We start from the raw sequence: 17,486 nt of genomic DNA, 5'->3' as shown, positions 1-17,486 counted from the left end.
GTAATTCACATGCCATACAATTCTTCCATTAGAATTGTACAACTACATGGTTTTTGCTATATTAACAGGTAAGTACAACCATTGCCGTAGTCAGTTTTAAACATTTTCATCACCTCAAAAAGAATCGCAGTACCTTTTGGCTATTATGGATAATGCAGTGATAAACATTTATTTACAAGTTTCAGTGTGAACGTGTTTTCATTTCTCTTGCATATATATCTAGGAGTGGAATTGCTGGGTCATATGGTAATTTTATGTTAAGTCATTTGAGAACTGCCAGACTGTTTTTCACAAAGCAGCTGCACTAGTTTACATTCTCATTAGTATTGTATTAGGGTTCCGATTCTTCCACATCCTCACTAACACTTCTTTTCTGACTTTCTGATTCTAGCCATTCTAGTGGGTTTGAAGTGGTATCTCATTGTAGATTTGATTTGCATTTCCCTGATGAATAATAATGTTGAACATCATGTGCTTATTAGCCATTTGTACATCTTTGGAGAGATATCTCTTGAGATACATTGCCCAATTTTTAATTTTTTTTATTATTGAGATGTAATAATTCTTTATGTAGTCTAGATATAAGTCTCTTGTCAGATATATGATTTGCAGATATTTTCTAGGCTTCTGTGGGTTTGTCTTTTCATTTTCTTGATAGGGTCCTTTGAAACACAAGTTTTCTTTGAATTTTGATGGAATCATTTTCTTTCTTTTTTTGCTTATGTGTTTGGTTTCATATCTAAAAGTCCTTTGCAAAATCCTGTTTTATGAAGATTTTCTCCTATTTTTTCTTCTAAGAGTTTTATACTTTTGCTCTTACATTCATGTCTTTGATCCACTTTGAGTTAATTTTATATATAGTATGAGATAAGGGTATAATTTCATTCTTTTGCTTGTGACTATCCAGTTTCTGTGTACCATTTGTTGAAAAGACTTCTTTTCTCACTGAATGGTCTTGGCATTTTTTGTTGAATATCACTTAACTATAAATGTAGGATTTATTCTGGACTCTCAATTTTATTCCATTGATCTGTATGTCTATCCTGTGCCAGTACTACACTATCTTGATTACCATTGCTTTGTACTAAGTTCTGAAATTGGGAAGTGTAAGTCCTCCTACTTTATTCTTCTTTCTCGGGTTTGTCTTGGCTATTCTGGGTTTCTTGCAATCGCATACAAATTTCAGAATCAGCTTGTTAATTTCTACAAAGAAGTCAGCTGGGTTTCTGCTTGGGATTGCATTGAATCTAGATCAGTTTATGGAATATTGCCATCTTAGTTTTTTTAATCAAAAAGTCAATAAATGTATATGGTAAAAAAAATTCAAGCAATATACAAGAACGTACAATGAAAAATAAATCTGTGTCTCACAGTAGTCCCCTCCCAAGAGACAACAGCCTCTCTCTTTACATTCTCCTTGATGCTGATTATTAAAAGTAGCTCTTTGGAAAGTGTTGAGAATATTCTATTTCAATATGTAATCATGCTGATATACATGTATATTTAAAAAAATAATGCTGGGTTTTGTTGCTGGTTTAATATGTGTCTCTGTTGATGTAATTTGGCAATATATATTACATATTTTTTAAAGTGACATAACCAAATCACTAGGGAACTTCTAAATACCAAAGCATTTCACTTGGTATTAATATTTCTCTCGGTGTCTTTTATTTCTATTTGATATTCTGTCATTTATTCTGTGCTACCTCTGTAAATAAAATATTTATATGATATGTATTTGTGTGGAAAATAATCACTTAATAATTATTGATTAATGAATAACTGATGAGCTTAATGCAAGAGAAATACACTTGGTATTATTCAACAAATGTTCATTAAATGCCTACTGGGTTGAAGCAAGATCAGGAATACTACTGTTTTTTTTTTTTTTTTTTTTTTAATGTTCTTTTGGCAAGCCTCTGCTCTTAACATATGAATACTAGGACCGTTTTATCATTTTTACATCGCTAAAAATTAATAGTCTTATTTTATTTCTGTCTAGATTGCTGAAGTCTCTTTTGCCAAAAAATCACAAAGCTGTCTCTTTTAAATGTGTATGATTTTTGTTTGTTTTGTTTTTTATGCCATATTATGACTGTGAAACATTAAACAGTCTCTGGAGATTAGTGAAAGGGTTGATTGTATGTAAATGTGTAAGTAGGTATGCATGTTAGGAAATATCTATTTAAAATAAAGTCTTACATTTGCTAAGAAAGATCTTAATGTGAGTAATGTACCAAAAGCTTACTTGACTATGCAAATTGACAGATTTTAAATGATTGGGGATAATCAGCTTCATAATATCCTAAACTGAAAAGATAGGCAGATGCCTATTTGGTAGAAATTTTTGGGAAATAATACTTTTCCTTTGTTAACAAATTCCTTCATTAGAAGTAATACCATATTATTTTGGCTTAAGAGGAAGGATTGCTTGTCATTGTTTCTTCTGAGACATTGTAGTTATTCTTTATTCTTTCCTACTCCTAAACTTTCTTAAGGTAGGATTTATTAAAATATTTTGAACTTTCTTTCTATTAAATAAAGATTAAATTCTAGATCTAGATTTGAGATATTGGAAATAAAGCATATGAGAAGATATTTTCACCAGTAATATCTGTCAATAGAAATCATGTAAACTATTATTAAGTATTTTTAAGAATTTTAAAAATGACTTTGCAGTATAAATATTGGTTTTTATATAACTTTTCTTTTGCCAGATGATGGACCTAGCCAAAGTGATTCTGTTACTGAGACTGCCATGACACTACCAAGTGAATCTAGAGTCAATGTACACGCCATCATCTCATTAAAAATATTAGACTATAGGTATGTAATTCATTCTTTTAAATGTTGCAAAACACATAGGAAACTTTCAGAAATAATCCTTCAGAAAAATTGGTGAAGAATTCATCAGAGTGCATTAGTACTTAGAATAATAGCAATTGCAAAAACAGTGATGAGATAAAAGCATATTAAAAGTACAGTGAACTTAAATGCCCATTCCTTAGGTGATTTGTGTTTATTAGGCTTAAGAGATAGATAAACGGTCGTTAATAGTAAAATTTTTATAATAAAGAACAATTTTGTTATTATAAAAAATAAGAGTGACAGTATTCATTGGTAATAAAATTTTCTGACTCAGTTACCAGCATCCAGAGAGAATTTTATATTGGAGGGGCTCCTATATTGGTAACTAAAAAATAAGTATCATTTATTTAATGAACACCTCAAGCAGGCAAAGCATGAGAGGTTGTACTCTGTTTATATATTTGAATACAAGTCAAATAATATGTCATAATAATGTGCTCTGGTAGCACATATATTAAACCTGAAATAATTACAATGTTGGTATATAAACTGAGGCAGAAGCCTAATAATTTTTATATATTATGGGTGTGTGTTCGATTGGAGAAAGAAGATATCTATGCAGAGATTGGAAGTGGTTGTCAAGTATTCTTCAGTACTATCAAGGCAACAATGATAAAAACAACCAATACTGTCAAAGCTCTTGCAGTGATTAGCTCATGTCTGGGTATTGTAATGAAAATAAAAAAGAATACAGACTCAAGTCAGATAGTGACTGGATTTGTTCAGTTACCCACACAGCCAGCATTAATTTCTGGCCTCTTTTCCTTAATGTATCAGTAGGTACCACCTGGTGAGCGGTTAAGATTCAGTTTCTGTTTCAGATTTGTTATGTTCCATTCACATAGAAATCACTACCCTAAACCACCTTCCTTCTTTGACACTGTAACACAGGGTAGTACCCTTCCATACTTGTAGTGTGTCCTTCTTCTCATAGCATAACATAGCAATTTAGCATGTCTTATCTTACACATAATGTATCCATTTATTCAGTAGATATTTTTGGAGTCTACTAGGTATGTATCAAATTCTATGCTAGGTGTTGTAATACACTGAATGATCAGACAGACTTGATTCCTGCCTTGGAATTTCTTAGCTTAAAATTCCTTTTATCTCTGGCTTCCATTCTCTCCACCCTGCATGATATGATTTGTTGAGTTTCTATTCTGTGCTGGACATTGTACTAGGTACTTCACATATGCTCTTGCTTTTAATCATTTAAAAAATCTATAAAGTAGTATTGATATAATTTTTTTTTTGGTGCGGTATAATCATTCCCATTCTTTAAAGGTACAGATGTCACAAAAGCATAATGAAGATAGCACTTAAGACCATACATCTTAAATTGTTTTGATTCTAAATTTATTGTAATTTGTTTTCCTTGGAGACTTTAATTGGACAGGAGTATCCTATTTAAAATATAAATTATTTCCCAATCTTAAGGCATAAATGCCTTCAACTAAAGTTTTAATAAACATAGCATAAATCTTCAAAGTTTAATTTGAATAAATCAGTTTCCCATGACTTGAGCATTTCTGATGGAAAAGATAGAAGTGCTCCATCTGCACTGCACTGCAGAAAATGAGTCCTGAAAGCAAAAGTGGAAGGCATAATAACAGTGAAATCTAGGCTTTTTATCTTTTTTTTTTTTTAATCTTTTTATCTTTCTGTATACTGTATGCTTTTCTTACACAGTTCTCCCATAACACACATTATATGTAATATTGTTTTCTTGCTCATACAGTCATTCGACATTCCATTGAAGATTCTTTTAAGTGGATGAGGTTAGGCATTAAAAACTGTAAAAGAATAACATAAGCATAACAGCTAATTATAACATCAAATTGTTAAATCTGCAAGTGTCAGAGTTCTACTATACTTTCATTTAAGATTAAATTTATATTTTATTGAAAATATAACTGAAAATTTTAATGAAAAGGAAATGTATTTATATTTGCAAAAACTCTGACATAAATAACAATGAATAATTCTTCAGATTCTAATTTCATAGAACTGAGGTTTAAGGAAGGTAAATTACAAAGCTTATTTTATTAATGGAAGAACCAGGAATAGTTTAATCCAAGGCCACTACCCTGTGTACCTTTTCACATGCTAAATGAGAGAGAAATTGGTTTAGGTTATGAGAAAACTAAACTAGTTTAGTACAGTGTTGAACTTTTAAAAATGATTGTAGTCTTATAGTTAACTATATACCCAAAGAAAGTTGAGAGCTAACCTCTGTTAGAGATTTTTAAGAAAAGGGGTGAGAACAGTTTTTTAAATTATACATTTAGTTTTACTCTGAGGTAGAGGAATCTATTTACTGTTCCTTTACTGTATGACTTTTGGACATCTTAGGCTCTGAAGATATCTCTCTGTTTTTATTCCCATTGAGTATATGACTACACAGAAGGTCTGGCACAAAGTGTTATGACACAATATGTTGTCTGAATGCCTAACAGTTAACATTTTGTGGGTTGGCAGGTTTTTTGGTGTTTTTTACAGAACTTCATAATCAACTACCTTGAAAAATCTCCGTATGAAATCTTTAAAGGCCTTTAAAATGAAAAGCAATAATCATATCTTTCCAGATTGCTAAGAATGATACATTTTAAACCATTTTTCATTTAGTGATAAACAAACAACTTTGATTCCTGATGAAGTGTTTGATGCAGTAAAAAGTAACATTATCACTTCTGTTAACTTCAGTAAGAATCAGCTATGTGAAATTCCCAAAAGGTAAGAACTGTTCGTGATGCTATTTCTGTTAAGTTGTGAATCATTCTCAGTTGTACTTGCATCTTAGTTGCAAGAATAATTATTTTTCATAGTTTTTTAATTAAAAAGTATATGTAAAATTTCTTACATTGTTAATATTTGAGGGATTTGGTAAAATTTACTTAAGTATTCCCTGAGACACTTTTAACATTGGTTCTGAGAGATAGGTTAAAACTTTCTTTTTCTTTTACATTTTAAACTTGGAAAATAGGTATTGGAATTATTAAAAATATTACTTTTTTCCTATATAGTGAAATATCAGAGGAAAGTTTTAAGAGACCATCTAAAGCCAATTTCATGTAGATTAATAGGAATTTGGGGCTTTATGTTAATGAATTGCCAAGCCAGTGAATTTTTCCACTGATAGTAAAAACAAAATTGACAACTCTGTTAACATTTTCCTCCTAGAAAAGGATTCTTCATTTACAAACATTATAACTCATTTGCATTGTACTTTGTACTGTTTAATACATCTCTCTGGATGTTAATTATAGCAAAATCTTTAGGTTTTGAGAGAATATTAGTTTAGTATAGTGTTGAACTTCTAAAAATGATTGTTACCTTGCCGTTAACTATATACCCAAAGAAAGTTGACAAATAGCCTTGCAATTAGAACAGCAGTATGGGAGACGGGATAGGGTAATCATAAAGAATTTGGGCAATAGAGTCAGTTGCTTGTATCTGTATCCCAGATCTATGAGCTTTGTGGCTTTGGGCAGGTTAACTAGCTTCTCTTGGTTTCCTCAGCTGTGAAGTAGAGATAATAATAGACTTATTTATAAGAATTAAATTAAATGACATATCCACTTAAAGCATTTAACCAGTGCCTAGCACTTAATAAATACTTAAGTACTTAAAAAAAAAAGAAAAAGAAAAAAAAAGATGATGTATTGGGGAAATTTCATCTGACTGCCCAAAATTTTTTTTAGATGCTTAAAATTTTTAAAAAGTCAGACAAACTATTATTTGCTTTCTATTTACAGAGAATAGTTTGAGGAATGTAGATCTTGAAAGATGATAACTTTAAGAGATTCTACTGAGAAAGGAGATCTAGTTCATCTTCTCTTCCTCTCTTGTTTAAAGTGTTCAGAAGGTATTTGATAGAATAGTTGAGCATTTAGATGGGCTCTTAGATAGAACAAGTTTGCCTTGGGGATCCTGGATCAAACAAGCTGATTGGGGATGAAGATGGAAGGAGTTAAAAGATATTATGTTATTGCTTACTTTCTCATTTTATCCCACCGTCTGGTTATTTTTATGCAAAACAGTATGCTATTCTGTTACCACAGTTATTTCGTCATTTTTTTTTCACAAGTCAAAATTGATTGCAAAAATAATACTTATTTATAAAATATTGGACTAAATGAAGAGACAAGTAATTTATGGTCTCATCACTGATTTATTCTATTGACTTCCTGGCATATTTTATTTCAAGCTGCTACCCATTTAGAATTATACATATAATTCATATCTTGACTGGTTTATTTGTCATAAACATTTTCCCGTGTTGTAAACAATACTTTAAAAATGTAATTTATATATATACCATAAGCTTGATTATGGCAGTAAATAAAACAAAACATTGTATCTCTAAGCCAAATTTTCAGAAGAATTACTAAATCAGAGTATGGCTCTCGATACATAAGTCCAAAAGCTTTCCAAAAAAGTTTTATCAGTTACATATCCAGACTCATGGTATCTTTCACAGAATCTTATTTAGCACAGCATTTGATATTCTTTCTTTCTTTTTTTTTTCTTTGCTAATATGATAGACAAAAACGATTTACAGTTTAACTTTTGTTTTTTGGCAAATCATATATAACATCTCTTGTTCTTAAATTATGATCAGGTTTACTTAGAAGTATTTAATTCTTCCTCTCTAAGTATTTGGCTTAAGTTGCTTAGTAGTAACACTTAGCAAACCTAGGAATTAACAATTTATTTTATGGATTCAAGTCACAGATATAGTATAAACATTGCCTAGATTTAACTTTTTTTGTCCATAATTGGTTTAAATATAAACTGAATGGTTTCTTAAACTTCAATCTACACTTAAGGTCAAATAGAAATTCTTGGACAGATATTATGGTTGTTTTTAAAAACCTATTTTGATCAGTTACACATCCAAACTGATTGCAATTTTTATGAGAAAAGTAACAGTTACAGAAAATCTTAATTAGCAAAAATAATATAAGATTTTTTTCCTCTATAGTCTGCTTGTAGTTTTGAAGTTCTGACAGTGAATTCAAATAGTATTAACATTTAAAAATTATTTTTGTTTCAGGATTGTGGAACTGAAGGAAATGGTTTCTGATGTCAATCTCAGTTTTAATAAGCTTTCCTTTATATCCTTGGAATTATGTATGCTTCAAAAATTAACTTTTTTAGATCTGAGGTATTTATTGATACTATTGCTTCCCTTTTTAAAAAATTATTTATTTATTATTTATTTATTTTATTTATTTATTTTTGGCTGCGTTGGGCCTTCATTGCTGTGTGTGGGTTTTCTCTAGTTGTGGCGAGTGGGGGCTACTCTTCGTTGTGGTGTGCGAGCTTCTCATTGCTTTGGCTTCTCTTGTTGCGGAGCACAGGCACGTGGGCTTCAGTAGTTGTGGCACTCGGGCTCTGGAGTGCAGGCTCAGTAGTTGTGGCCCACGGGCTTAGTTGCTCTGCGGCATGTGGGATCTTCCCGAACCTGGGCTTGAACCTGTGTCCCCTGCACTGGCAGGCAGATTCTTAACCACTGCACCACCAGGGAAGCCTTGCTTCCCTTTTTTAATAATAACTTATCTTTGTGTTTTACCTAACTTTTGCCCTTCCCCTCATGTTTTTCTAAGAAAAGAAACTGGTCTTTAGTTTATTAATAACATTTTAGGAGAAATCTGTAATTAAGCATTTAGGAAATATTTTAATCAGATGTCATTTGAAGGTAATTTACAAGTTATGTGACAAGACAAAATTACTTAAAATATTAGAAAATATTAATACATTCTTTAGATTCATGCTTAGGCAAAATTACAGATAGCACATGGAAAGTGTTCACTTCACATTGTTTCTTTTTTAGCATAAAACTGTCAAAACCCTATGCTGGCACAACAGCTAGCATGACTTCTCTCAAAAAGAACCTGTTTGGTTTCAAAATATTATATTAACCATGCAAGGCAAGAAATAAAGAAAAAGAACACTATGAGTGGCAATAAAAAGAAAAGAAACTATTCAAGGCTCTACAGAGGTAATAGGAAGTTTAGTTTAAATATGTCCTAAATTGAAGTGACAGGATCAGAAGTATCACAGTTTTTTGAGGGTTATAATAGGTATTTCAGGGTTAGACAGTCATTTATTTTCTTGGGCTTTAAAACTTAATTTGTAAAATATGTTTCTATTACCTGGGCTTCTTACTGCTCATATGTTGTTATTTTTAGCTGCTCTTGCTTTGCTCAAACAATAGTTAAATTACAATAAGCTATTTATATCTGTTTGAAGATTTATTCTTCCTGTACAGACAAAATTTTTTTTTATGGGATTAAAGCAAACATACTAATAACTCTGCTCCTGCTAAATGTGGAATTGCTTCTGTTTTCCAGGGGCAATTACACTGGCAAAACAGTTGAAAACCTCATTTTAGTTCAGTATTAATGGAACAGTGAGAATAAATTCCTGCCCCCATTGCTGCTGACTTTATTTTTCATCCCATTCTCCTGTGTGTGTGTGTGTGTGTGTGTGTGTGTGTGTGTGTACACGCGCATGCCTCTGTCTATAACTATACCTGGAAATTTCTAATTAAGTGACTAAAATACGCTTTTATGTTTGCTGTCAGTAGGTATAAGACTCCAGGAAACTATAGAAACCATCACTGTGTTATTCAGCACAAATTAATAAAGACAATAACTGGAGAAAAGTACAGAGAAAAGAAAAAAGAACATATGTTGAGTTGAGAAAGTATGACTCATATATTAGGCTTGACTTCTGAATGCAAAGATATAGGTTAGAGAAAATTATTCAATTGTGATAGATAGCCATCTAGTTGGATATAACTTTTTCACAAATATTTTTTTTATTAGTACTTATACGGCCTCTAGAGTGCTTCTACCTTCTTGTTAACCTTTCTTCTAAAATTGTTCCCAGATCTTTTCAGTAGTAAATGAGATTCCCTTTACTGCTGTGTTTTATTGTAAGATCTTAAAAAATTGCACATTGTGCAAATTGAAATTCTAAACTTAGAGTAGAAATGGACTTACTTAATACTTATGTAGTAGAAAGCTCCAAGTTTCTAAATATATAGAATCTCTTTATTTCCCTGTTTCATCTTTTTCATGTAATTTTTCAGTTGTTTTTGGAGTAGAATTTAATGTCTGTATGTGAAATATTTCTATTCACCAAATACTTATAATACTTGTGATATCAAATAATGTAGTATTTATAAGCATAACCGAAAGGGCTCTGGCTGTGGAAAGTATTGTTGATTGCAGTTTGAAAGAGATAAGGGATTAGTTTACAGTGTTTACCCTGTTAAATCTATTACTAAAGAGTTAATTGCAGTATCAGTTGGTTGCACATTGCTATTAGGATTTGGTACATTAATCAAATACTTGAAGCAGCTGACCGATTCAGAATTCTCAGGACACAGCCTTAATGAAATCAAGAATTGACAAACTGAGCTGCGTAAGTTTTTGTCTGGTCAACATTTTAATTAATTAATTAATTTATTTATTTTTGGCTGTGTTGGGTCTTTGTTTCTGTGCGAGGGCTTTCTCTAGTTGCGGCAAGTGAGGGCCACTCTTCATCGCGGTGCGCGGGCCTCTCACCATCGCGGCCTCTCTTGTTGCGGAGCACAGGCTCCAGACGCGCAGGCTCAGCAATTGTGGCTCACGGGCCTAGTTGCTCCGCGGCATGTGGGATCCTCCCAGACCAGGGCTCGAACCCGTGTACCCTGCATTGGCAGGCAGATTCTCAACCACTGCGCCACCAGGGAAGCCCCCGGTCAACATTTTAATTATAAATTAAAGTTGTACAAATTTTAAAACTTTGTAAATCATCTTTTTTCTCTCTATTTTAGGAATAATTTTTTAAATTCTTTGCCTGAAGAAATGGAATCATTGATAAGACTACAAACAATCAACCTTTCCTTTAATAGGTAAGAAACAGAACAGACAAATCTGAATAACAATTTTCTGTGGAAAATTTGTAGGTCTTACTAGAGAATACAACTAAAAGAGCCAAATAAACAAAAAGGCCCTATATGTTTTCTTTATTTAAATATCCAGGTTTATTTTCACTTAGTTCTACTTAGACTTAAAAGTGATGTTGCTTTTTTAGAATTTTCACAACTGATGTCTAGTAGATTTTTTGTTTCTTTTACCCATTTTAAGAAACCTGTAAGCTAGTAGGAAGACAAATATGCAAATAAATAATTCTAATTGCTGTAGTGGAAGCACAGTGCATAGACATAGGTGTTTCCAGAGATTACTTGAAGGTAGAGGAGGTAGCTCTGAAACTGAGGCTTGGAAAATAGACATTTTCCAGACACACAGGGATATGGCATCCCATGTAGAGCAAATAGCATGTACTAAGGCACAAGGATGTGAGAAAATGATGGGACACGTCAAGAAGTTCAATATGGCTCAGACCATAAAGTGGGGAAGTAGAAGAGTGGAAGTCACAGATGAAGTTGGGTGTGTAAGCAGTAGCCAGCCCTTTAAGAGCTTTTTATGCCTAGTGAAATTTAGATTTTATTCTGTAAACACTATGAAGATACTACTAATAATTAAGAATAGCTAATATTTATTGGGAGCTTATTTATTAATATTTATTATCTGCTGACACTGGACTAAGTACTTTACATGTATTACCTCATTTAATCCTCACAAAAGCCCTACATGGTAGGTTCTGTTATTATGTCCATTTAGAAATTGAGGATTAGGAATTAAGTAACTCACTTAAGGTTCACATAGATTATAGAGCTGGGGTTTGAGCCCAGGTGGTTTGACTCTAGAAGCTGGGCTCTTTAACAGCTATGTCATATTGTTTCCTATGGTGAAAGTTGATTCTGGTAACAAGTTAATGTAAATATTAGTAGCTATCATTTATTATATTACAGATACTATACCAAGGTCTTCATATGCATTCATTTAATCCTTATAACAAGTATATAAGTTTAGTACTATTATTATTCCTCATTTACAGATGAGGAATCTAAGGCACAGTGATGTTAAAATATTGCCTGTTTAAGTTTTTGTTCCGTCTACTCTATTATTTGTGTTTTCTCATGTGTAGGTTATAACACTGTTGTCATTATTTAAAAATATATGCACTTCTCAGGTTTATTCTAATTTTTATTTGTGAATTGAACTGTCGGTTCTCTATTGAGCTATCCATTGCATTGTTAATTAATGTCTTTTGGAGAGCTGGCAAAACCTAACCCTAACTTCTCTGTTAACTGGTGAGCTATGTCTTTTTTAATTACCTTGTTTATGGGTTGTGCGGGAAAAAGAGGAGGTACTACTTAGGGTGGTTTGGTCCATCTGTACTCCTTGTTATTGATTCTCTGATCCCTCTGTAACTTCAGAGGTGCCTTGAGTTTACCCTTCATTATTGCTTTTTTTTTAAACATCAAGGCAGCAAAGGAAGGACAGTACGGGGAAGTGAAAAGGCAACTATAAAGCTTTCTTTCAGCTCATCCTTGTCTTTTCTAGTTGAGGCAGCAGTTTGCCTCACACTAAAACCAAACTAGCTTCTGTCCCCCAAGAGATCCTCAGGGATTTTGTGTTAATTACTGAGAATTGCTCTGAGAGCCATAAGCTTGCCCATCTTTCTTGTGGCATCTTCAGGGTTGCTTTGGGTGAGAAAACCAGCAGCCTATAGTAGTTTTGTCATTTTTTCAAAAACCAAAATGAGTGTATTTATGGTTGTTGAAGAAATGACAAAACTAGTCAGTTTTGAAGCTTAAGTCAAAGCAAAGTATAAATCTCTAACTTTTACTTAAGATATTGGCAGTGATTCTCTTTCATAAGAAGTAAAAGTGAACTAAGGAAGAATACCTACATGGAGACATTATACAGAGAGCATTTCAGGAAGATTTCCTTGTCTCCTGAATGAGAAAAGAAAAACATAGGAGAATTTACTCCAAACTTCTGTTTGATTTTTTACATTAAATAGAAACTGTTACAAGTCTGTCCACTTAACATATATTTCAAGGTTTCCAGAATTAATCCAGTTTAAAAAAATTTTCTGAAAAATTTAAATGCAGAACTTATACCAAATATTAAAAACTTACATTAAGAAAACTTAATCTCATGATATCAAACTTAGGACCATCTATTTGAAGGAATGATTTTGCTTCTGATTCTAATATATTTAGGTGTTCTGTTCATGTTCTAATAGGTTCAAAATACTACCTGAAGTTCTGTATCGAATTCCCACACTTGAAACAATTTTAATTAGTAACAATCAGGTTGGATCTGTGGACCCTCAGAAAATGAAGACAATGGAAAATCTGATTACATTGGACCTTCAAAATAATGACCTCCTACAAATTCCACCAGAGCTCGGTAATTGTGTGAACTTAAGGTAAATGCACCATTCTACTAAGTTTTTCCATTCGATTTGTTGAAGCGTTGTTTTTTTTGTTTTGTTTTTGTTTTTGTTTTTTGAGGTACTCTTGCAGGCAAGTTGAAATAAAACATTTAATGTCCTGTTAAAAATAACAGGTAACAAAACTCCGAATCCCAATTCTGTTTTTCAAATGTTACCAAATATATTTTTTAGTTTTGTTTATACAGTATGTATATGTGTAAATATAGCAATTGATTGTTTCTAGTGATAACTTTTCTCATCACTATGTATGTGTATAATCTGAAACTCTACTGCATAAAAATGTCAAGGAAATATAAATTCCTTAGCTGAGCATATAAGTTTTTTCAATATCTGATTACAGGCTACTACCATTTTTTCAAGGCCAGTATGGTCTTTCTTACTCTGTGTTTGCTGTTACCTCAGCCTCAAGTGCCTTTACCCTGCTTTTATCAGTAATCAACCTAATTATCATCTTTGAAAACCTTTCCGATATTCCAGGCAGAGTTAGTCCCTCCTCTGATTTCCCATCCTGCTTTGTTTGGACTCATTTACACCATTTCTTTGTCCTCCTTTGGAAAAGAGTTACCCCAGTGCCTAGACCATAGTAAGCACCTAATAAGTGCTTGTTAAGTGAATATAAAGGGAATTTGAGACATGAACAGAAAGCCCAGTAGTTAACAGAATGTGTCAGAAAAATTTAATTATTGAAAACTGCATATGATGGTTTAGCATATTTTACTTTACTAGAGCGGCACTGGTATCTTTCTCTGGTACCTCATAATACTGAATTATAGAAGACAAGTAAGTTGATTCTTGTTATGTGCAATAGTTGTATTCTATAAAGTCTCCGTGAACACCAAATTAGTGAATGCTAAACCATTACTCCCTAGGGAAAATAACAGAGTTAGGCTCTTTCAAGCCTCTGGTCACGTTTTCATCAGCCAATCAACATATAACCTTGTGTTATGTGTGTTTCTGTATTAAGACGCCTTATTTAATATTGTTGATTCATTAATATTGAGCTATGGCCAAACAGCACTGTGACTTATGCCTGAATGAAGCTTATCTAACATACGTATCTTCTGTGTAAGATACATGACATCCTTGTGCTTAGAAAAACTAGAAGACACTTCAGCATTACGCTTGCAGGCCATATTAAACAGTGAAATCACCAAGAAAAAGTACAATAATACAAAAAATGTTGCACTAAATAGACCATGGAAGGAACATTTGTTTATAGTATGGGAGCTGAAACAAAAAAGGCAGAGTGTCACCTTGTTTGAGCTCAGTTGGGAATGTACCTGTCAAGTGACTCAAATTTTTTGCTGCTCTGTGCATGTCCAAAATGACCTTCAAAATGCCACATGTATTGATTTGGGGGTTACTGGTAAATTTTAGTGAATAGGCAAATTAGCAAAGTCTGTTTGAGTAATGAAGATTGACTGTAATTAACCTTTTTTCTATAAATTAAGAAAATCATTCTTTAAAATAATTCCCAAGGCACATAGGAATATTTGAAGATATAATTTAGATCTACGGTATAATATGTTGTGAATCCTTTGACTTTTATTTACATAAACACTTAAGTTATTGAAAATTAATATAAAAGTCTCTATCTTATAATTTAAGATATTTCATTAATTAAATAAAGAAACAAATCAACCAGACCTTAGATCTTAAACTGAACCTCATTTCAGAACATTTAAAATAGATTTTATATATGTGTCTGGTCAAGGGAAGGAGTATGAAGGCAGACGTGTTAATGTTCCCAGTGTGGAAAAGGATATATCGACTGTGTTATATAGTCTTTGGTATGAGTGTCAGTTTGCTCATTCTAACACTTGTATAAATATAACTCAACCATTTAGTATATGGTCATCATAGGATTGAGAAGGTGATGGGTAAAATGATGGTTCGTATCGCAGCTCTTCTGTTTAATAGCTGTGTGATCTTGGACAAGCCTTTCTTACCTTCCTGAACTTGTGTTTCCTTATCTATAAAATAGAAACATTAATGGTGCCTACATCACAGGGTTGTTAAGATAATTAAGAGAATCAGTGAATGTAAGTTACTTAGAACAATACCTTTCACATAATAAGTATTCATTTAATGTTGTTTCAGTCATTATTGTAGTTACAATTCCAATTGTTTTAATGCTTAGATTTGAAAAGGGACAAATTTTTAAAAACACACAAATTTTACTTATAAAATAGCAAATGAAATTAGAAGAAAAGCCTCCCTAATGGAAAATGTTTTAAATTCTTAATTTCTCTCCTTTGTTTAGGACATTGCTACTAGATGGAAATCCGTTCCGTGTTCCTCGAGCAGCCATATTAATGAAAGGAACAGCTGCTATTCTGGAATATTTGAGAGACCGGATTCCTACTTAAATTGGAGTTGTTACATAATCTTGGTCATGTTAATTCTTAGAGTTCTTAAATTGATAACCAACATATTTCTAAGGTATCACGTACATTTATAATGGTGTAACCACATATAGTGTTCATACATTTGCTCTGAATGTTTTGCATAAGATTTATCCTCACTTTCATTCCCTTATAACACAGCAAACAGTTTCTTCAAAAATGAATTTTTATTTATCATACTTTAATATTTTTATAATGACAAAGCATTGTTGTAGAGATGGGTTTTTTTTTTCCCATTTCTGTTTGTGTCGCGTATATTATGACCAATTGACTTGAATATGACCATCCAATTTCTACCTTTTTATTGGCTATAAAATTGAATTGAATTTTATTTAATACTGTTCTTTGGCATTTAAAAAAGTAAGACTTTTCATTATCCATAATAGAACTTTTATGACGTGGTTGGTGTCAGTATAAGTTTCAAGTTAATATTTACTGTCTTTTTTTGTTTATGTAGTTGAAATATTTTTTCCTAGCCTTTTTTACATGTTTCATGAAATCATTTTGTCGGGGTTTCTAATGTCACAGAAATGCTACATAAGATATAGTTATTGGTGGAGAAAGTAATAAAAATGTTGTTATAATTGCTCTCACAATTCTGAATTTAAAACTTGACTTGGGTTTTTTGTTTTTTTTTAAGATGTCTTAGTGTTAAGTTTCCATACCGTAATCTAGTACTTCTAGATTCAACAAATTTAAAGAAACTGGATCTGCATATTTTTCCCTCAGCGTGTGAGCATTTAAAAAATACCTTTTGTTCTTTAAAAAAAAAGTACTGAAATTTTATTAATTTTTATGGATAACAGCAACAGAAAATAATAGCATATACTACATAGACATCTTGAAATGTATTTTGTTTAAATACTTACTAAGCAGGTATTTGTATATATAATTACTCTGTTGATGTGTTCTAATCCATCCTTGTGCATTTTTTTTATTTCCAGGGTCTTAAATTTTTAAATATGCTTGTAGTCATTGGTAATTTTCTAAAAGGCAATTTGTTATATTTGATAAAAATCAAATATAAACATTTGTATTTATACCAAAAATATCAGAAGTAGGCTAGTCAGTCATTATAAAACATACTATGTGATTCTATTAAGTAACTAATCAACAGAATGTATATTAGTTTATATAAATAGATGGGTGGATAGGTACGTAGGTAGGTAGATAGACAGGTGGATGGATGGATAGATAGCTTTTGGATGATTGAGACATGCTCATATTATGAAAAAAATCATTGCGAATAAAGATAAATATTACATGTTCATTAAAAAGTTACATTTTTCAAATATTGATTACAATGTTTATGTTTTTGGTTTAAAAGAAACATGCCCTTTTCATACAACAACTCTGTGGCTGCCTAAGAAATCTGCTTCAGTATTAAACAAAAGCCATTTTACAATAAGGTGACATTTTATTATTTATACAATAAAGAGACTTTTATGTTATTCAAAACACTTTTTTAAATACTGAAAAAGTTGAGTACACCAAAGCCGAAAAATGGCTCTGCTATACACTGCACAGCATTATTTTAGTCCCTGTATTTTGTATCTGTACAGAAAGCATCTTCAAAATGCATTCTAATCACATTGTACACCTTTACTGATTAGTGTCAATACGTAAAATAAAACTGGAGAACACAGCTTGCATTTGCAAATTAACTGACCAAGTAATTTCACTGATTCAGTAAATTTAAAATATAGATTCATAGGACTTCTTTGCACATAAAATGAAGCAGCTTTCAAGATTGTCATGGTCTCATACTGCAAAAAAAACATTAACTACATTCACAATCTATGTTAATAAAGTAGTAAATATGTCTTCATTCAGTTTTTATTTACA

The 17,486-nt window shown here is 31.8% G+C and overlaps 1 protein-coding gene across 2 annotated transcripts in view; it reads left to right on the top strand.

Annotated features, from left to right (window-relative positions):
* Positions 1 to 16,933, top strand: part of LRRC40 (leucine rich repeat containing 40) — a 51,569-nt gene extending 34,636 nt beyond the window's left edge. For both annotated transcript variants that reach the window (XM_059924350.1, XM_059924353.1), the window contains 6 exons: positions 2,718 to 2,826; positions 5,497 to 5,604; positions 7,928 to 8,038; positions 10,700 to 10,777; positions 13,024 to 13,209; positions 15,500 to 16,933. In XM_059924350.1, coding sequence (XP_059780333.1) covers positions 2,718 to 2,826; positions 5,497 to 5,604; positions 7,928 to 8,038; positions 10,700 to 10,777; positions 13,024 to 13,209; positions 15,500 to 15,605 — 698 coding nt within the window. In that variant the 3' untranslated portion in view covers positions 15,606 to 16,933. The remainder of the gene's footprint in view (positions 1 to 2,717; positions 2,827 to 5,496; positions 5,605 to 7,927; positions 8,039 to 10,699; positions 10,778 to 13,023; positions 13,210 to 15,499) is intronic.
* The last annotated feature ends 553 nt before the right edge of the window (positions 16,934 to 17,486 follow it).

This window comes from Balaenoptera ricei, chromosome 1 (genome assembly GCF_028023285.1).
Source record: "Balaenoptera ricei isolate mBalRic1 chromosome 1, mBalRic1.hap2, whole genome shotgun sequence".
In the NCBI taxonomy this organism is placed as follows: Eukaryota; Metazoa; Chordata; class Mammalia; order Artiodactyla; family Balaenopteridae; genus Balaenoptera; species Balaenoptera ricei.
The sequence above is the reverse complement of the archived record's forward strand: the minus strand, read 5'-3'. Positions and strand labels throughout refer to the sequence as shown.